The sequence below is a fragment of the Pristis pectinata genome, chromosome 4, assembly GCF_009764475.1.
Source record: "Pristis pectinata isolate sPriPec2 chromosome 4, sPriPec2.1.pri, whole genome shotgun sequence".
NCBI classification, from domain to species: Eukaryota; Metazoa; Chordata; class Chondrichthyes; order Rhinopristiformes; family Pristidae; genus Pristis; species Pristis pectinata.
In genome coordinates this window covers 18,870,082-18,891,942 of record NC_067408.1, presented here as the reverse complement: position 1 = coordinate 18,891,942, position 21,861 = coordinate 18,870,082, and the positions used below count along the sequence as shown (strand labels likewise).

At 40.6% G+C, this 21,861-nt stretch overlaps 1 protein-coding gene across 1 annotated transcript in view; it reads right to left on the bottom strand.

The window, feature by feature from the left end:
* LOC127569407 (teneurin-2-like) overlaps positions 1 to 21,861 on the bottom strand; it is a 603,649-nt gene that overhangs the window by 172,789 nt on the left and 408,999 nt on the right. Inside the window, 1 exon segment of the mRNA XM_052014021.1 lies at positions 1,020 to 1,258. Coding sequence (XP_051869981.1) covers positions 1,020 to 1,258 — 239 coding nt within the window.

The window sequence follows — 21,861 nt, the reverse complement described above, 5'->3', positions numbered from 1 at the left end:
ATCAGACATTTGATTCTTTTAAATGGGATGAAGGATTCATTTATCTTACTTTGTCAAATAGTTTAAAATTAATTGGCACTGTAATCGGCATTGATGTCGTCATTTAAATAGCTGCAATCCAAAGTTTGAAAGTAAAGGTCTTTTTTAGCTTTGAACTCACCATCAATCTCCAGCAGGAGGAAGGAATAAAAATACCCATAGCAAGAACATTTAACAGAAAATTTGCCATTCAAGGATTTCAGGTGTGTATCATAATTAGATAAATTATCTGAGAGAAAATGTCTATTATTGCCCTCCCCCATTCTTCCACTTCTGTCTTTATCTCTTGATCTCACCATTTTGAAAACCATTCCTGAGCTAAGAAACAAATAAGCCACTTGCTACAATCATTTGCTGGTAGCTTTCTGCATCACAAGAAGCTACCAGAAAGTAGCCTGGTCTACCCTCCCCATGACTTAGTCCTTTTTCTTTCAGCAATCAGTCTTCAGCTTGAGACTCTTTCTTCCCTCTCTTGACAAGGTGGATGTGGAGGGGATGTTTCCTGTAGTGGGAGAATCTAGAATGAGGGGTCACTGTTTAAAAATAAGGTGTCACCCATTTATGATGGAAATGATGTGATTTTTTTTCCAGAGGGTCACAAGTTCTTGGAATTCCCTCAAAGGGTGGCAGAAGCAGAGTCTTTGAATGTTCTTAAGGCAGATGTGGAACTTGAAAATCAAGTGCATGACAGGTTACTGGCGTTGGAAATACAGAATTGAGCTTACAGTCAGATCAGTGGTGATCTTAATGAATGGTAAAGCAGGCTTGAGGAGCCAAATGATCTATTCCTGCTCCTAACTCATATGTTTGTATGTTCCCTCCACCTCTCCCAGTGCCACAATCCCCACACCACCCCATATCTCCCCCATGCCCTAACTGCGATAGGAACTACGACTGTGGCCATATTTATGGAAAGTACACAAAAGGATTGATTACTAATCCAGGTAAAACAAACACTGCACAAAATCAGAGATACGCACCAATGAAATATGCCAGAAGTATAGCCAGTACCACCGAGGCAGCGATAGAACACAGGGCAGCACACTTCCAGCTGCAGTACTTGGATGGCTTCTTGAGTTTAAAAGCATTTCGGGAGAAGGTGCTTCTGGGTAAGAGCCGTGGAGGTGGAGAGTAGACAGTACCAGAGGTTAAAGGATAGCCTGGCGAGGATGTGCTGAACAGAGGTGTTGTCCCAGAAGAGGTCTTAAAAAGAAAGTGCCTGGAAGAGAGAAAGAACAAGTCTTCAGAAAGGAAATACACAGTCAGGCATGATTACTTTTGCATTTCCTGCTTGGACAATGTGAAAAGAATACAAGGCACAAAACCCTGTCAATTTTTAATGAATTACATTTTCACTTTTGTAATCTTAAGATCTTGTTATCATGAAATCATAATTGCATTTTCAAAGAGTTTGGCCTGGGGACTTAGAATTTGTAAACAGTAAAAAAACTATTTTTTTAATTTTTAGTCCAAGGGCCAAGGTTTGCTTGGTGTGCTTAGCATTGCAAAATCATCAAGCTGGTATTTATGTACACATCTGCATTTTCAACAAGAGGGCAGCTAAAATCTCACAAGTCAATTATGCAGTGATAGCAAGACTTAGTGGTAATGTCACAGTGTGCACTTCATTTGATTCCTATCAAGGGAACGATGGATCTTGCTGCACACTGTTGGGCAAAAGCCCAAAGAAAGCAGGATTCATATTTGCTGGGCATAGAGTGCAACATCTTGCTCAGAGCTTGTAATGTCATGCAGTTCCTTTCTAGATATTTACACAGCCAGTTCTAGCAAAGAAATTCTCTTGCTGGTGCCAAGTAATATCACACCTGTAAAACTGAAGATGATGGAGATTGATAAAGGGGCTAATTTGCAGTCTCTACTGTCTCCAAGGGGCTAATCTTGCTGACTGGAGTCAGTAGTTCTGATCAGAGCCGCTAGCATTCAGCCATTTAAACTTCACTAAGTCGAAGGCTTATCCGCTGTCGAGCGCGGAAGTCTGAGTCTAACTGAGTGACAGATGGTGTCGCATCTGTCACTACACTCTGTCATTGGATTCCAACGGCGGAACCCAGTCTTGATGGGAATCCCCGGCATCATGTTGGGGAATCATCTCTCAGATCATATGCCTGGTCTGACCTGGCATAGGATCTAGGACCCCAGTGGGGATTCTGATTCTTGCAGGTGAGGAAGCAAGAGGGAAGCTGGGTTTTCTTTTAATTATTTCACTAAAGTTTGACATCATTTATTATTTCTAAGTCTTTATATGTGTTATGATTTAACCTAATTTTTTATCATTTTAAAAATGATTAATATTTTTTCTTTAATCATCGATGTTTTTTGCATGCTTATGAATGTTTGCAACATTTAAAACTATTAAAAGATTTGACGGCTTTGTCAGAGGGAAAAGCTCAGTCTGTCAGGGTGTTGCAGGTTGAAACCTCCTCCCTGGGCGGAGTGAGGCATCACAAGATCACCACTCCACAACTAGACCAGGTAAGTATGGGGACACTGAATTGCAAGTGATGATTTTAGGCAACAGGCTGGCTCTAGCATGATCTGGCTCAAATTCAGTTTGGTGAGGATAATTTATTGAACCAAAGAAACTAGATGGGGTTAATGGACAGGAGTAGGCCGTTTGGCACTTTGACCCCACCTTGGATCCATCTTCCCATAACTTTCTAAATCCTATCATTTCCTGTTTCTAAAAATCTATCAAGTTTTTGTCTTGTCTACCTTGAGTACCTAAAACTTTTAGGGTCAAAACCTCATGGATTAACAATGTTTTGAGTGGAGAATTTTAACTTCATTTCAGTTCTAAACATTTAATCCCCTGTTCTGAAACTGTGAACCCTAGTTCTAACCTCGATTACCAGAGGAAATCTTTCCAAACCTCTGAAGAAATCTTCTAAATTCTAGAGATATAGGTCCAATACATAAATATCAAGTTCCTCTTCATTCTCTCTAAGGCAAGTATATTTTTCCAGAGATCAGGACTCTAGATGTAGTCTCACCAAGGTCCTACGTAATTGCAACAAGACTTCTTGACTCTTATACTCCCACCACTTTATAATAAAGACTAATATTTCATTCTCTCTCTTATTTGCTTGATGTACCTGCAGGTTAATCTCCCATGATTTCTGTACATTGACGTCAAGGTTTCTGGCCTTTTAGAAAATGCTCTACATTTCAACATTTTCTGACCAAATGGGATGGGTTCACATTTCTGCACATTGGATTCCATCTGTCACATACATGCACACATTATGCATTCCCACCAAGCACTGTCCTGTCAGCAAATCTAAGTACATTGCACATGACTTCCCCATTCGTGATTATTATAATTTGCAAATAGTTGAACCTTTGCAGTAATGCTTGTGATATGTCTAGATAAGAATGGCTTCATGTCCTCCATTTTCTAACCTTAAACAATCTGCACTTCACGCTAATACCCATGAATTATTAAAACTCATAATCCAATAACATACATAACACCTAACTGTGTACAATCACCTTTCATGTGGCATTAAAGAGCCAGAATCTAGTTAGAGCTAGCCTACTGTCTGAATTCACATCCCAGCACTATTCCAGCATCTGCACCAACTTTTTGCAGGAGAGTGGGTCCAGTTATCCTACATGATGAGGCAGTGAGCAGTGAGCTTGACCATGAGCAGTTAGCAGAGTAAAGACCATCAGCAGTGACGAGGACTCTGCCCGCAGATCTCCAGGCCCCGCCCCACAACAGCTCAATGGCCAATGAGACGGTGCAGATGACAAAGGCCTTTGAACAGTTCATAAATATTTCTGATTATCAGAGATATTTTAAAATAGTTCAAATGGATATGAAGAATTGAAAAGTTATAAGTTATTTAAAAATAAACAAGTATAAAAACACTTTAAAGAAAGGAAGACATCAAGATGAAGCAATTTATAGGAAAAACATAATCTATGCACCTGCACTTAACACTCTCCTCAAATTTGGTAACCCCATGAAATGAATGGGGCAAGCTGCATAAGAGCTCATGTCTGATACAAATCTGAGGGGATGGATGCAAAGTGCATCTTACTCATTGTTTCATTACTGGGTTCAGTGATGGAATGGGAGATCAAATGTACCAACATCCAGCGCATTGCTTACTTCTGTGTTGCAAGGTGCAGGTGTGGAAGTCAGAAATGAGCTGACCAGCGCACTGCAGATACTAATCAATTTTCCCAGAAACAGCTGGCTCCAGATTATGACACTTCAACCAATATCACTACTTTGTGAAAATCCAAATATACCACATCCACCGGTTCTCCCTTATCTATTCTGCGAGTTACAGCATCAACATATTTCTGCAGGTCTTCTCAGCATGAATTCCCTTCATAAATCTGAGTTCACTCTGGTTTATCATGTCATGACTTTAAAAGTGTCATGTAGAATGCCTGAATAATAGATTCTAGCATGATCCTTGCAAAATAATTTCAGATTCGTTGCATTTTATTAATTGTCTTTTAATCAACATTCGATCTAAAATTTAAGGAATTCTGGATGATCCAAACCAATAAAACTGCTATTTCCATTGCCTTCTCTTTAAAAGCAACAAAGGCTATCAAATCAGAAATCTGTTGGTTTTAGTCCTAAAGGTTTCTTTAATGCTATTTATTTAATTATATTAATTTCTCTAAGCTCACGAGATATTTTGCTTTCCATTACTTCCACTACGATCTTTGTGACTTCCATCATAAAGGTACAATGCATTAGTTTAAAGTCCCTGATATTTCTTGATTCCACCATTATAATTTCTCCTGTCTATGACTCTGACACACTTGCTATTAATTTCAATGATCTCTTCCTTTTCATATTTTTTTGAAGCTTTTACATTATTTTATGTCTCTTGGAGGCTTACTCGCAAATTCTATTTACTCCCTCTTTTTTTGATCATCCTTTGCTGAATTCTAAAATCCTTCTAATCTTTGGACTGACTACTGTCTTTTTGGTATAATTATAAGCCCTTTCCTTTAATCTAATACAGTTTTCATATCTTGTTAGCCATGGATGGACCATATGTCCCAAGAGGATATTATTCCTTAAGGATATAGATACCTTAAGAATGATGAATTGCTTCTTTAAATGTGTTGCCATTATTTAAATAGCTCCTTATCTTTACCTAGGCAGTGAAGCTGGGCAGGGAGTTTGCAAACTGTCAAAGTTTTCAAGGTCTTTGTGGGGACCCTTGAAATTAGTTCACAATTTCTCCATGAGTCAACTCATTCCCCATCCCTATGTAGTTTGCTTTGCACAGATTTAAGAGCCTTATTTCCATCATGACCAGATCTATTTCAAATTTAATGGCAAATTGTATCAAATTATGATTATTCTTCTCAGAAGGCTCTTTCACTACAAGGTCAACTAACTCTGTTTACCAGAACAATGCTGGATCTGAAATAGTTTGTTCCTTTATCCAGAAAACTGGCTTGAATGTATTCCATGAACTTCTCTTCCACTGCTACTGCAAACCTGGTTTGCCTAGTGTATAAAAAGATTATGCTCCACTCTGATTTCTGTATATCAGTCACAGATAGCAGAACAGACCAGAGGGACCGAATGACCTTCTTTCATCTCCATATGTGTCATTAAACCTACTTAATATGTAACTATTTCGTAGCTGTCTGAGATACCTGCCCATCTGTAGTATTCTGCTCCAGCTATTCCCACCCAGCGGAGGTGACCTTCCATTACTGAGAGTCCTCCTGCAAAGCTGAGTAGGGCAGCAAGTGGTGACTGAATCTCAGGTGGCATTTCCTGAAGCCCCAATCCTGGACCTCCATGATAGACAACTGGCCCATGACAAAGGCCTTTGAATTCTTTTTTAAGTATTTGGTAGAGACTTTAAAAATTATTCAACTAAACTTAATTAGGAAACAAAACTTAGATTAAAAATGAGGAATAAAAATAAATTTAATTACCAACACCTTGAAGCACTAGAAATTAATTAAAAACATGAAAAGAAAATGCATAAGCTGCTTATCCGCACTTTGTTCAAGGAATGGATTCAAGCTAGAGTTGACGGACCCTTAAATGAATGGGTCATGCTCCTTCCAGCAGCCATCCCTGCCATAAAGTTGAAGGACTGGATGCAAAATTCATCCATGCTCTCTTACTGGACTCTATGGAAGGCCAGTGGTGAAGCTGGAATTTAGATGCACAGTATCTGGCCTTCAGCTCATTCCTCACTTCTGCATTTCAACATGCAGCTGCAGAAATCAGTGATGAACTGAACAGGGAGAGGCAGGGAACAGCAGTTAGCTACTGCCCAGCCATTAGAATTGAGAGCTTGTTCAACAAATTCGATGACTGGGGTTAAATTCATCACTCAACAGCTATCATTGCCTTGTAAAGTGAAGAATTACAGTTTCTTCCATTGATTAACACGTAATCTGTGGACACTCTTCCTGAGACTATCTCTTTACATTAATTTTACACTACACTGGGGCCTCTTTCGAATATTTTTGCCTTCCTCAAATGGCTGTCATACCCATTCAGGATTAGTTAACTGCTTGCAATAACATGGTGACAACAAAAGCTGGAATCTAATCATGAAACTGACAGATTTTGTTTGTGTCAGAGATTAGTGTTGGGTTTTCTGCCATTTTCCACATACAGAATGTCAGGGAATTCCAGCGTGAGTCAATATTTCTAGATTGATTGACCCACACCGCAGCCAGCAGCGAAGACATATTGCCTGTTTATTTATAAGCTCCTCAGGAATGAGCCTGCAATGTTGGTGGGTCCTTCAGTTGCGAGGCGCAAAGTCTGAACATAGATGAAAATATCAGGAAACCTTTCAATGCACCGAGCCCACTCTTTTCATTAGTTATGCGCAGACTATTCCAATATGAATTCAAACACATTCATTGAATTACAAGAGAAAGCAAACATGGTCTGGTGACAAAGCCATCAGATAAGAGGGTCGATGATCATCATAAAGCCTCTATTCATTAGTGATTGGCTTTCCAATTATGCCATTTTCTTGTTTCTTGCTGCCTTGTCTCTCACATAAATTACTGGTATCACATGATTAGTTCCACTCAAAGCCTAATATTTATCCAGTTTTATTCTCCATCAACACAACAGCTCTTGCTCGAAGTTTAGCTGTATATATTTGTGACCCTTTGTGGAAAAAAAATCTTTTAAATCCATAGTCTCTTTTGAGACAAGTATCTATTAGCACCTTCCACTTCTGGCTCCAATCCATAGCACTTGGACCTCATCCTGACTCTGGTTTTGACCCCAATGCAAACCTCCTGAGATCCCAGTTTGATCCTTGATTGAGGGTCCAATCCATCCAAAGCCCCAACTGAACTGCAAACTACAATTACTGACTCCTCCACCTTCCCTCCCTCCCCATTGTAACCACCTCCATCTGGCTCTAATCTCAAATTTACATGATACTTTTCTTTCCCACCCAATCATGCTCATACCAATGATTGGTACTTAACCTTACAATTCATAACTGCTGTAAACTTAACAGTGCAGCAAGTAATACTCCATATCTCAGTGTAGACCAATAACTTTTCTTTACAGGTACTTAAGAACAGGAATCTTTGAAGACAAAGGTATACAGTACTAGACATTCTCTGATGTGGTGCAACATTTATATATAATACATAAATGTTGCTTTACACCTCAGAAATTATTCAGAAAACCTGTCACTGAATTTACTGCTTCTTTTGCTTCAGTTGCTAAATTGCTCAGGCTCCTCTGTGATCTGATGTGTTAATGCAGTAAGTGCCCAAACATGTACAACGGTGTCCAATTGTGTGGCCATGGATAGCAATAAATGTGAAGCCTGCCTCAGCATAACTTGAAAGGGGCACGTCTGATCTGGTCTGATGCTGTGGACTCCAGCAATTGGAAGGACCTGCCAATAGGTTCCCTTTTGAGTTACAGATTCCTAGAGTGAGGGATTACTGGGCCTTTAAATCCTTAAATTAGTGCAGGTAATCCCACTCCATGTTTTTACCACATCACCTTGTATTTTTTTAAATTACAAATGGTGATTCAATTCGTTTTTAAAAACCAGGCCATCTAGACCCGGAGCTGTTCAAGATCAATGTCCAAGTCAAGCTGGAGTCTTTGCAACCGAGGATCAGCAACCAATCAGCACCCAGACTGAGCCACAGGGTAGTGCCTTAAGCAAAGGCACACAGAGGTAAGGTTGATAAGTTGTTTTTTTTAATGGGATATGATTTAATTTATAAAATCACCGAAAAGGTACCTACAAATCTGAATTTTAATTGCTTGCTGTCAGAAATGAGATGACTTGATGATCAATGATAGAGGTTGTGGGTAGCTTTGTGAAGGGAGAAATGGTTGAAGCTACTGGTGCCACTCAGGAATTGTGTAATCAGGTAGAGCCTGGACAGAAAATGACTGTCTACATTGCAGTCTCCCTTCCTCTGCATGTATTTTTCCTTCCTGCAGTACATTCTCCTCTTTTACATTCCCGCTCCTCATTTTGTTATCTGCCGACTGATGGAAAGGATTGCTTTTTTATTATGGACAAATCATGCTCCATCCAGCATGCTCTTCAGAATGTGACACCAACTCAATAGTAGGGCAACTCCATTGTTGTTCAGATAATAGGGGGATTGCTTCAGCACAAAGATGGAGTGCCCAGGCAACACACCTTTCACTGTAGATCTGCTGTGCATGTGTACACGGTTTCTCTCCAGAGTCTTGAGCCATAAGAGTGGATAAGCTTTGTATTGCTGTGCTGGGTATAATACAGACGGCACAGATGGTTGCCTCTGAATGAAGAAATCTTGACCCTTCAGGGTTGCAGACATTCAATTTCATTGTGCACATTGCTTGTTGAGGGAGTGTGATTGTTTTCAGTGAAAACGAAGCTTGTCCAAGACAATGGATGTGCACTGCATTGCATTCTGTATGGTGAGGAAGCTTGCAAACTATTCAAACCCACATGCTTCCTCTTCCTTCCTGTATCTAGTGAGAGGGAATGTGATGAAACTGTGGGTTGAAAGCTTTTGTGATTCTGCCCCCCAACTATTCCTAGCTTTCCTACTGAAGTCCTCTCTCTGACTTGAAGCGGCAGTTTGAAAGGAGCCAGTAGCATAAAAGAGCTACCGTCACCCTGCCAGGCACAGAACATGCCATGGTTGTGGTACTTTGAGGTTGTTGTTGTAGGCACTAGCAGATTTCAGTCACAATCTCTTTTACAAAGCAAAGACATCTCAGACATTGGTCTCTGCTGAAGCTGTGGGTGAGGAATTGTTCCCTGAAGACCATCAACAGACATGGTCTCCTGTTGAGAGCACTTCTCTCCCTCCTCCGTTCAAGAGCAGCTTGCTCGCTGTGGCCTCTCTTCATTATCCCAGTTGCTCTGCTCACTGTGGCCTCTCTATGTTCTCCCAATTGTCTTCAACACCACCCCCTACCCCGAGGAAGGCTGAGCAGCCCATCTTTGCCTACAAGCAACCTGTTTGAGCTCAAGGCTTTAAAATCAACAAACAAGTATTTCTGCACCAGCCAGGTCACTCCATGTGTTCGACTGAGAGTTCAGACAAATGTTGGAAAGCTGTAAAATTATCATGGAAGCAGCCTGAAGAAAATAATCCAGTAACTAACCTGTAATTAATTACTGATCTCTTTAAATAGCACTGGTTGGGAATTTTTCATCACATCTAACATTTATTCAGCTGTTCAGAGTTAAGTTGGACATAGGCTGGATAGCAGCCTTTGAAAATGGCAGCGCTGGCATCAAGTCGATTTGGACTGATTAGTATGATTATTGGACTGTTCTCCATGCTGCTATCAGTCATTAAGTGCGTCTGCAAAATCTTCTTTAACCTAATCGCACTTGTAGCATTCTGACGAATGTCTAGGAGCCCATTTTCAAGCAATGTGTACTCTGGTGTTACATAAGAAGGTGGGTCCAGGACCTCTCTAGGAGAGTCCTTAAACTTCTAAATCTGACCATCCCCAAAATACAGAGTTTTAACAAAAACAGCAAATGAGAAGCATCCCCATTTTTGATTTGCTACAATAATAACAAAGTAAATCCCCAAACTGAATGCCCAATAAATCATACCCAGCTCTTTAAATGTATCACCTTTACCACAGAACATTATCATGTACATTTGTTTGCAATTTGCTGTTGCAATATGAATTACCTTCCATTAATCCACATTCAAATTCCCTCCTGGTCAGGTAATTAAAAATTCCATTGTACAACAGTACCAAAACATAGGAATGTAAAATTCAAGTCAAAGAAGCTGTCAACGAGATTAGGCACTTCATTTCCACATTGCTGTAGAAGCTGGCCCGTTGAGGAGGAAAATAAAAGTAAAGAAAAAACATTGCGAATTGCACCACGGAACATTCTGGTAAGAATGGAGAAATTAATTGCCTTTCACAACTAATTCTCTCAGAATGCCAGTTTGTTGATCTAAGTTTTTTTTAATACCTTAACTGTGTGTTTGGTATAATTGAAACAAAAATGAAAACAAAAATACTCAAAATATTGCTCAATTCTGTCAACACATGGCAGAAACTAATTTAAAGTTATTTTTATTGCGGTGATACATTGTTCCTAATTACAGTTAAAAAAGGAAATAACGGTGCTTCCTAGTTTCATTGCATTTAGGAGCTTTATAAGCAGCAATTATTTAAATTGGTCCAGTTTTTATTCTTGATTCTAACATGGTCCTTTCACCTTGGACCTGAGTATGAATCAAACCCAAATGACAAGCCTTCTATAGCTGTTTGCTGTAAAAGTCTAATGATAAATGAGGTTTGGACATTATCAATCAGAAGGGAACAGATGCCAGCACAAAACTGCTGTACTTGGTGGAGACGAGGCATACTGCCATAAAACAATGAGAGAATCATGGAAGAATGAAGCAGAACTGGTCTCTGATCTCACCCTCCGGAGACTGTTACAATGACGCAAACACAAACTTGAGGAACAGCACCTCATCTTCGGTCTAGGCATATTGCAACCTTCTGGATCAATGCTAGGTTCTATAACTTCCAGTAACTCACCCTCTCTCTCTGTATCAGAACAGGCCATGTCTGTAGTAAGTCATTCATCAGTGATACTGGCTCAGTTTTTTTCTCCTCATTTTCAAAGCCTAATCTGCTCAGCCTGCCTGACAGCCCTGCATTTTGAATTCCTTTGTCTGTATTATCGCTCTCTAACTGCAACCATTGACCCATTGACCATTACTAATTTCCATGGCAACCCTGGCAAATTCTGGCCTCACCTTATCAAAGACACTTCCTTTATCATATCCATTTCTCCTCCATGCTCTCCTCAACTTAAAACTAATTTTTCTCTCTTACCCAGTTTTGACAAAAGGTTTTTAATCTGGAATGTTAACTTTGTTTCTCTTTCCAGTGATGCTGACTGTTTCCAGATTTGCTGTATTTTTATACATTTCCAGCATCTTTTCTTGATTTCTAAAATATTTGCCATTTGGTCCATTAAGTCCATGCCATCTCCCCAAAGCTCACTCTGCTCAGTCCCATTTTCCTAGTCTTTCCCCACTAACATGCAAATTATTTTCCCTCAAATTATTGTTCAGTTCTTTTTCAAAAACCCTGATTTTCATCACCTTTACAGGCAAAAAGCTCCACATTTGACCCATTCTTTGCGTAAGAAAGCTTCTCGTCACATCACCCTGATAGTAGATGTAGTGTTTGATTCCACACTCCTTTCATTTACTCATCTTTCCTGTTCTATTGTGGTGCTGTGGGGATACACTTAATGGAAGGCATGTACATTTTCATTGATGGGTCTTGGCATCAACTTATCTTGAGTTTCTACTGACCCATCCCTTGCTAGTTAAACCAAATCTTAAGTGCTATAAAATAAAACACCATCCAGGAGCAATGAAGAAGGAAATTATCACATGAGTGCTTTGAGTACTATCTACCATGACTACCTCCACTCATTTGATCATCAGGATACCCTTCTAAGTGCCTCTGCAGTTAATCATCTATAACAAGCACAATCCTCCAGCCCATCTCCTTGATGTTTCTTAATCAGGAGATTACTATAAGAAATACCAAATACATATTGTTCTTCATCTTGGATAATTGAGTTGTTTAACAAAATTAACTAGCTTCTGAATGGTATCAAATTTGCCGATTTCAGTTGGCAACTCCCTTTCCAATTCTATCACTCATTTTTATTTTATTTTTGAACATTTTTAATCTACATGAAAGTACTTAATTAACAAATTGACTTACATCAGAAAGTCTTTGTCAGAGCAAGGTTATATATCTCATAAATATTAAAGACTTAGGGACCAATTTCCATAATTCACTATTTAAAGGACTTCAGTCATCCTGGTGAGATAACTTGAGAAACATTTCCCACTGAAGTGACAACATACTTGGCTTTACTGCAGCAGACTTTACATCTGTCACAATGCAGAAATCTCGGTTGCTTGTGATTGCTGTGGATGCAGAAGCCCAGATATTGGTCAGTAATGGCATGACAAACAGCCAGTGTTCAACCAGACAACAAAAGATTTATTTTAGAGTCAATTCAGAAGTACACAAAGCCATTATGTCTATTGCTTTTTGAAGCATGTAAAGGACACAATGTTAGTGAGGCTGCATTTGGAATACTGTGTTCAGTTTTTGGTCACCCTGTTTTAGGAAAGATGTCAGAGTGCAGAGCAGATTTACTGGGATGTTGCCAGGACACAAAGCACTGAGTTATAGAGGGAGTTTGAGCAAGCTGAGACTATATTCATTGGAGTGTAGAAGAATGAGGGGTGACCTTATAGAGGTGTATAATATCATGAGGGGCATAGATAGGGTGAATGCACACAATCTTTTCCCTAGAGTTGGGGAATCAAGAACTAGAGGGCACAGAGGGGAGAGATTTAATAGGAACCTGAGGGGCAGCTTTTTCACCCAGAGGGTGGTCTGTATATTGAATGAGCTGCCAGAGGAAGTGGTTGAAGCAAGAACATTAACAACATTTAAAAGACACTTGGACAGGTACATGGATAGAAAAGGTTTAGGATATGGGCCAAATGCAGGCAAATGGGACTAGCTTAGACAGGAATATTGGTCAGCATGGACCAGTTAAGCATTTGGCAAGATTGAGGTGTTGTGGAGTGGGAGGCCCAGAGTTGGAGGATTGATGGGAGGGGGGGGGGGGGAAGGTTGAAGTCAACAGTTAGGTAGAGGAGCTTGGTGAGGGTTGTTGCACTGGAATTCAGAGTGACAGTGTAAGGGAGCAGCTGGGAGATAGTGGGGAGTGGGGTTGAGAGTTAGCTAGAGTAGGATAGGGAAGGAGCTGCAAATGGAAGTAAAGGAATGTGAGGTTCACTGCGATCAGCATGTGCAAATAATTGTCAAGTCATACATTTTGGGAAGACTAATAAGGCTACAACATAAACAATGAATGGTTGGGCCCAAGGGTATATTGAGAAACATAGAGACCTTGGTGTACAAGTCCAAGGATCCTTGAAGCTGGTGAAGAAGGCAAATGGGATATTTTGCTTTCACTAGATGGGGGATAGAATATAAGAAGAGGGAGGTTATGGTGCAATTATATAAATCACTGGTTGGGTAACAGCTGGAACTATAGGAAGGAGGGGATTGCACCGGAGAGGGTACAGGGAAGATTAACCAGGATAGTTCCAGGGTGGAGCATTTCAGTTGAGACTCAAGAGACTGCAGATACTGGAATCTGGAGCAACAGACAATCTGCTGGAAGAACTCAGCGGGTCAAGCAGCGTCTGTGGGAGGAAAGGAATTGTTGATGTTTCATGTCGAAACCCTGCATGAGGATCATGGGTCAGTCGTCAGGAGAGAATGGACGGGCTGATTCTATTTTCCCTGGCGTGAAGGAGGCTGAGGGAGGACCTAATTGTGGCATAAAGCATCAGGAGGGTCATAGAAAGGCTCAGGTTCAAATCTAGGTTGCTGGAGCTGTGAGGTAGCAGCACTACATGTTGAGCCACTCTTACAGAGAAAGACAAAGCTTCTCTTACACTTACAGAGAAAGACAAAGTTTTTTTGAAGATGGTATTCAGAGAAGCCTAAGTATTCTGGTACATGAATCACTTAAAGTTAACATGCAATGCAGCAAGAAGTAAGAAGGCAAATGATATACTGGTCTTTATTAAAAAAAGGATATACTTGCGATGGAGGGAGAGGAGCAAAGTCATAGAGTTATACAGGACGTCAGTCCACCATGTCTCCTAAATCTAGTGATTGTATCTGACTCCACCTCCTCTCTGTGTACAAAAGCTTTCTGCTCAAATTCCCTTTAAAACTCCTTCCTCTCATGTTATCCCTGTGCCCTCTTGTTTTTGATATCCCTACCAGGAGAAAAAGATTGTGACCACCTTCCCCATCTATGCCTTTTATAATTTTGCATGCCTCTATCAGGTCACTCCTCAGCTTCCTTCGCTCCAAGGAAGACAAACTCAGCCTATCCAATCTCGCCCCATAACTACAGTCCTCCAATCCGGGCAACGTCCTGGTGAACTGCCTCTGCACTCTCTCCAGTACAACCGTATCTTTCCTATAGTGTGGTGACCAGAAGTGCACACAATACTCCGGTGCAGTCTAACCAGTCTTTTGTAACTTGCAACATGAAGTCTCAACTTTTATATTCTCTGCTCTTACCAATGAAGACAAAGGCTCACGAGAATGATTGCTGGGATGGTGAGTTTGTCAAATGGAGAGAGATTAAGAATCCTGGTCCTGCACTCTCTAGAAGATTGAGTAGTATCTCATTGAAATATACAAAATTCTTGAGGCTTAACAAGGTAGATGTAGGGCTAATGATGACCCTAGCTGTGGTGTCTAGATCCAGGGATCACAATTTCAAAATAAAGAGCTGACCATTCAGGGCAGACATGAGAAGAAATTCCTTCATTCCAGAGGTAGTGAATCTTTGGAATTCTCTTTTCAAGAGGGCGGTTGTCAGCTCAGTTGTTATGTATATTCCAGATAGGGACTGATGGATTTTGAGATGTCAAATGATTCAAGGGTCATGGGGTTTGCTCTGAGAAGTGGCACTGAGGTAAAATACCAGCCTTGATCTTATTGAATGGCAGAGTAGGCATGAGGGACAGAGTGACTGATTCCTGCTTCCGTTACTTATCCTCTTATGTTAGGCTGTCTTTGAGTGATACTCAGACAATCCTCAGAAGTGTTATGATAGGTTGCATCTGCATAAGGAAATGAGAATTACAGAAGTGAGATCCGAACATCCATTGTGGGCCCCAAAATACCAGTGTGCACGTTTGCAGTCTTCTGCATGTTAGTGAGCCATGGAGAACCTGGAAGGAAAATGGTGGACTTTGTGCCACTCGCAGTAGTTCACACTGAGTTCCCCATTTTCCATAACATCTTTTTCTTTCAGTGAAATTTAATTGCTAGCACAAATAAATGTGGTGCCAAATGACTCAGTTTCTGGGCATGTACACTTTGAAGCTGTCTGCTCTTTGTTTTCTAATTATGGTTCAACTCACAAGCTTAAGAAGCATTCATTTGTTTTCATCTTTACAATGAAATGTAAAAACCAAAAAGGCTAACTAAAAATGGCAACAGGGAGAAGTGCACACTGTACACATTGATCCCAATACACAAATATATAGGCATGTACTGTCAATTAGCAGCGCATTCAAAATGAAGTATCTATCTGTGTACGTAAATACTTATTCATAAGATGAAGACAATGAGGTATATGTGATCAGTTTGTGGTGACTGAAGTGGAATTTTTCAATTGTATTTTTCAGAAAGGTTCCAGGAGGCCCTCTGGAATTTTTCCTCTCCTTCCAGATTATGTAGCTTCAGGGAGAATGTAGAGGATGACAAGCTTTTAGTCATGTTGTTCCTGCTATCACAAGCCGGAAAAAGTTCAAGGACCAGCTGCTCCTTTCTGCCACGTTATTTGAATAGCTATTTTGGAGGTTTGGGATGAGGTTAGAGACTGAGAACAGTCAATCCTTAGATTCCCCAATTTACCCATCCAAGGCACCCCTCCCTGGAGCAGGTGTGATAAGTGCAGCTATCCAGGGTCCTTCAGTGCAACCTCAGTGTTGCCGATAAATGTCACAGCCTCTCCCTTATGTGTGTAACATGACATAGTGACTTACTGAATAAGGGAATGGTCCAAACTGACCAGGCTGCAACTCGTAGTTACGAATGAAACAACGGGTGTTCAGCACCTTGCAGGAAAGTACATCAGGATCTACATTGACTCATCACACATCTATGACAAGCTGAGTGACAAGTACCCAGTGCATTTGTCACTCAGCTCCTTTGCTGGACTAAATCTGGAATCCAACAACAAAGCCCGGTCATGCCGGAATCAGCCAGCACTGGTTTCGGAATGATATCCGCCCTTCATTTGAATGGGGTTCCTGAGCTGGAGATAAGGAAGAGAAAGATTAGTTCAACCATTTCGTTCTTATCTTTACTCTGCCTTTGCGTTTGAATCATTTATCAGTGATTGTTTTTGTAATTAAAAAAAAACTTATAATCACTTGTCAGTGACATTTAAAGAAGCTGACAGAACCTATCTGACTTGGAAATGAGGCAAGGCTCAGTTCCCACTCCTATCAGGGCTATCCGAGCATTTTGGGGTGAGGGAGCTCGGGAGATGCTCTCGGCAGTGCGCTGACTGAGGACGAGCTGTCACTCAGGCCTGACCCTGGCTCACCACCTGACTCCAGGATTGGGAGGCCCAAGATAACGCAGCTGCACAAGGTTTGACCAGGGAGAGTGCTGTGGCAAGGATCTGGGTCCAGGCGATTTGGCCCAATGGCACAGTTTTATGCACCATTCCAATACTGCTTGCTGCGTGCTCCACCACCAGGTCATAGGATGTTTTTTCATGCCTGCAGTTGTCCAACTGAGGATCTACTGATCCCTAGACAGCTTGACAGTGTGGGAGGGAATAATCGGCATGACTGTCACCACATGAGTTGCTCTAACACACCATTCTGGTGTCTCATCACAGTGCCGTGCTGACAGAGGCCAGTGCATCTCAGAGAAAGATTTTTAGCGTAGGCATAACCCAAGGAAAAGGAAGGGAGAATATAACAATTATCTTATCAAGAGAGATTATTTTTATATAGAGCTGGCATTGACTCATAATTATATCTCTGTTTTTATAAATACCTTTGACCCATTATCATCTTGATGCCAAACACTGATAAAATATACCGGCAGAAAATATACTTGGACTCCACCTCCAGCAGATTAAGAAATCTAAAAGGCAGAAATTAGCTTTCATCCACATATAAAGATGCAGGATGAGTCATATTCCCAACACCTCATCAGCTTGTTGCTTTCAGAAACAGTTCAGAACAGGGTGGATAAATAATTCAAAAGCACTTTCAATAACAACGAAAATGTCTCCACTGCAGATCAAGGGTATATATGGGCACAGCATATATGTATATGTTCGATATGTGTGCAAGATCACACATATCTGTGCAAAGTACATATGCACACATCCACAAATATAAATGAAAAATCCACATTATCATTCATTCTTCAAATCTCTTGTTCCCTAAATACAATCTTCTATCAGCCTCTTAAGCTACTTTTTTAAAAGCTGGGGAGTGTTAAAATGCTTCAATGACAAGATGTCAGGGATCTGCCCTTTGGTGAAGAAGCACTCATTATTTATCACCTCATACTTTGGCCCACAGTGACAGATGTCAGAATAATTCAACGAGAACCTGAAGAATGAGGGTGAATGCTGAATGCTGTGGTATCTGACTGTAACCTTTGATGCCACACTGCTTTCTGGATTACCAGCTAGAAATATGTTCCTCTATTACCATACTTCTATTTCTCACATGATTTTGTACACCTAAGGGCATATTGCCATCGATGCTGCTTCATACATTTTAGCCTTTCATGTAACTTAAGGACCTGTTGCTCTCTATTGACTGGTTGTCCATTGATTACTACGCTGCACTGTTTAATGCAAATCCACTTGTGAAAAACACAATGGTCAAATACTATACAAAATGGCTTGAACCTTGTTCCATTTCCCAGTTCTTACAAAAGCGTCTTTGATTTGAAATGTAACCCTGTTTCTCCACCTACAAATGTTGCTTGACCTGTTGTATATTCCAGCTTCTTTTGCTTTTTTCCCCCAGATTTCCAGCATTTGCTCTATTTTGCATCTTAGTATATAAAATAGCGACTGGAGTCTCGGGATGCAACACATCTGCGTTCAGAGGATTTCACAAACCCCTCTTGTCGTTCATTGCAATCTCCGAACTGACTGTCACCCATCTGCTGCATTAACTAGCTACGTATCAGAACAGCTTGAAGTAAAAAGCGTACAGATTTTTGGGAAGGATGCAATTAATTTTGATGCACTTGAATGAAAATTGTAAAGTCAAATTATTTTTTGTTTGTTAATTCATAAAGGTCAAAATTCAGATCCACTGATGAATGTTTTGCTGGGTGATGCAGGTTGCTTAAGTTTCAAAATGGTATCCAGAGTTACCCCAGAAGCCATTTCGTGAGGACGTTAGCACATGTGCAGCCAACGTCTACAGGAAGTACACAGAGTACACAGGTCATTGTGCCAATCAGCATGTATGCCAACACCTCTGTGTTGGAGGTCAATACTCTGCCTTATGCTCTCTCTCAATTTTATGTGGTTCAAACACGGGCTCAGCAGCCGGAAGCATTCCCTACACCCTCTTTTCAGGAATCAATAATAATTATCAGATTAGTTGTTGCTATAAGTGTTTGATTCTTTGTAGAATGTCTTAAAACTGTTAAAATCTGCAGAGAGCAGTGTAGCAGAGTCTGAAGAATTTTGTCTTGATTTGAAGGATTCTGCCAGATATGGGTGGACTACCAGGCACAATACACCAGAACTGGAAGAACGTTAGAGGGCATGCAGAGCAGGTCAAGCTGTTAGAAGAATGAGAAGGGCACTCGGTGGGAGGCCACATCCACCCAGGTGGTTCAGGAAGCATTTCTCTGACCTGACCTGCTGCCAGGAACAGTTTGTGATGTGCCTGTGCTTCAGTAAGGAACCCTCACTGAAATTTGCCACCTACTGCAGACACAACACACCTCCCCTTTGTCAGATCCTTGCTGGCTCCAAGTAGTTCAGACTAGCTTTATCTGATGCTGATCATACGTGATACTGGTCTGGTCTGCAGCCATGCAACAGCACAGTCTGAGCTGCCTGCATGCTGCAATCATGTTAATTAGCAAGCAGCTCAAAGTTGGCAAGCTGCCTGAGTTGGAGACACTGGGTGTGAGATAACACTCCATGCAATCTTTATGTGTGTTTTAGGGGTCTATATAATTTAGATCCCCAATTATTTAAGTCACATAATGTAATTGTGAAATGCAATGTTTCTTCTGATTTTCATTCCTGTCAACAGTTTTGTTCAAATGGTGAGTGCTGGCATCATTGCAGGAACTGGCTTGGAAGGATTACTGAGCCTGACAGTGCGAGGGCATGACACTGACATCTATTCAGCAGAAATGACATGATCCCTGAAGCACCTGGGTTAACGAGGTTTCTGCTGATATTAATTCCCCTCCCTCACAATATTCAACACCTCCTAGCTAGTTTCACAGTTTAATGAAGTTAGGCGCAATGCATATGGAAAGCCTAATTTTGATGAGGTACTTTGTTGGCTGAGAGTTTGGTGCTAGTGTCAGTTAGAGATTGTTCCGGTGTGATATGAAGCTGAAACAAGGCTAGATTGATGGCATGAAAGTTTATTCTAATTATGAGCAGAAAGGTCATGGAATAATGAGACTAGAGAAGTCTCACTTCATACCTTATGCACAGGAATCCTCAGGTCAGGGTTTGGCACTAATTGGCATCAGATTGGCAATCTTACTCAGCAAAGGCATCAAAATGGCTGGAGTGGCAAATTAGAATGTCATTCTGATGTACTGGGGTTGAGACACATCCTGGAGCACTCCTTGCTCTGAATAAAATATAACCTAACCTAACCTGAGGCACCCGAGGTTGATAATGGACATGTGGAAAAGACATAAAAAAAACAGGTCATTGCCCAACTTTGACAATCTTCACCTTGAGGAGTATTATTGCAGTTCCAGACATGAGAAAGTTACGCTGATGGTACGGTTCTGTTATTAATTTGATTGAAACTACCACTCTAGGAGGCTCAGACTGATCAAAACTAGTAACCTGCCAAAAAATTTATGTAATCTTTGTGACACCAGCCTATTGCGCTACTCTGCCGTCACAGGCTACATGTCCAAATTCAGTAATGATCTCCACAGGGTAAAAAGAGTGACAAATGTTTGGAGGTTTTTTTTCTTCACCCTGTGGAGACATGAGCATGAGTGTAGTCTCAGCCTTGATCTCCAGATGGTATGATGGTGACATATTTCAGAACTGTGCCAGGCTATGCTAACGATTGATCTCTTATGGGACAAGAATATAGTTACTTCCAGTTACCCTGGAGACACACTTATAAATAAAATAAAGGTAAAAGATAATGATATTTCAAGTGAGGCACATGCAAGCAAGTTAAAAGGCAAATGCACCCTGTTGGTGGTGTTGGGTGTGGTGACAGCAGAGAGATTTAACTTTAGCTTAACAGCAACAAGCACTGCCACAGAACAAGAGATCATTGGTCCATGTTGGAGGAGGGGAGACCCTATTTTCTCAAGAAATGGTGGGAATACTTGGTTGGATTTGCCAAACCTTTGCCAGCTCTAAATGGCTATTCATGCAAGGGATGACATGGCTTTAGCTTAACTGACCACTCATCCAAGGAAAACTTAAGATGGAACTAAAGATAGATAAAACTTTATGCAAGCACTAAAACATATATTTTTACTTAAGTTAGGAAAACAGAACATGCATGAAACAATTTCTTTCAAAATCTTTGTTCAGTGCCTATGAATTATCAAAGTGCACTACCACAGAGGGAATAGTTTCAAAGTGGAACACAGCGCACATTGTCTTTTGAAGGCATGGAAAATATATTTTTTTCCAGAGGATTTACATATCTGCTGATTTTGTGAGTTTAAAAATGGTCACAAAAAGAATCCAAGAGCAAACGATAGTGAGTGCGAGCAATTCACCTTTCAACCAAATTAAAGACCCACATTCCCAGCACTGTGAAGTATATAAACAATCCAACTGAAGGTTTCCCAGCTGACTTTGACAATACAGAGAAATGTACTTAAATGAGAATTAGTACAAATAAAACACCCTCTGAGCCAGATATTGATTCATTCCCTCCCCCACCCCCACAACCCACCCACCCCCCTGGTTCTCAACCAGTGTATTTACTGCAGCCCAGTGGCAATTCAGCAGAAGAGTTATTACGCTGGGAAACTGGTGTAAATTGCTGAAAAGGCAGAATTATTGGCTGATTATGATACAGTGCCTTAGCAATATGAAAAAAATTCTCCTCTGCGGCTGCGGGTTCAGTGCTTTTATCATCATTTGAGTGCTTATTTAAAAGGCTCATCATTGTTGCCAATGCACCAAAAAATCTCTGATATACCAAAAGCTGAACAAATAAATATCCAAATTTAATAATAACAAATTTGTTACTCTGAAGACTTTTTTTTAAATCAAAACAGTTCACATCAATTTGATGATAACAATGTCTAATCCTCAATTGTGCCTGTTCTTTCTTTTGGGATTACAGGTATTTGTCACACAGATAAAGAGCAAAGATCAATTTTACCACTGAAAACATTGTATCATTCTGATGTTAAATTAGGATGCAAGACACGGTACGGCACGGTAGCGTAGCAGTTAGCGCAACGCTATTACAGCACCAGCGATCGGGGTTCGATTC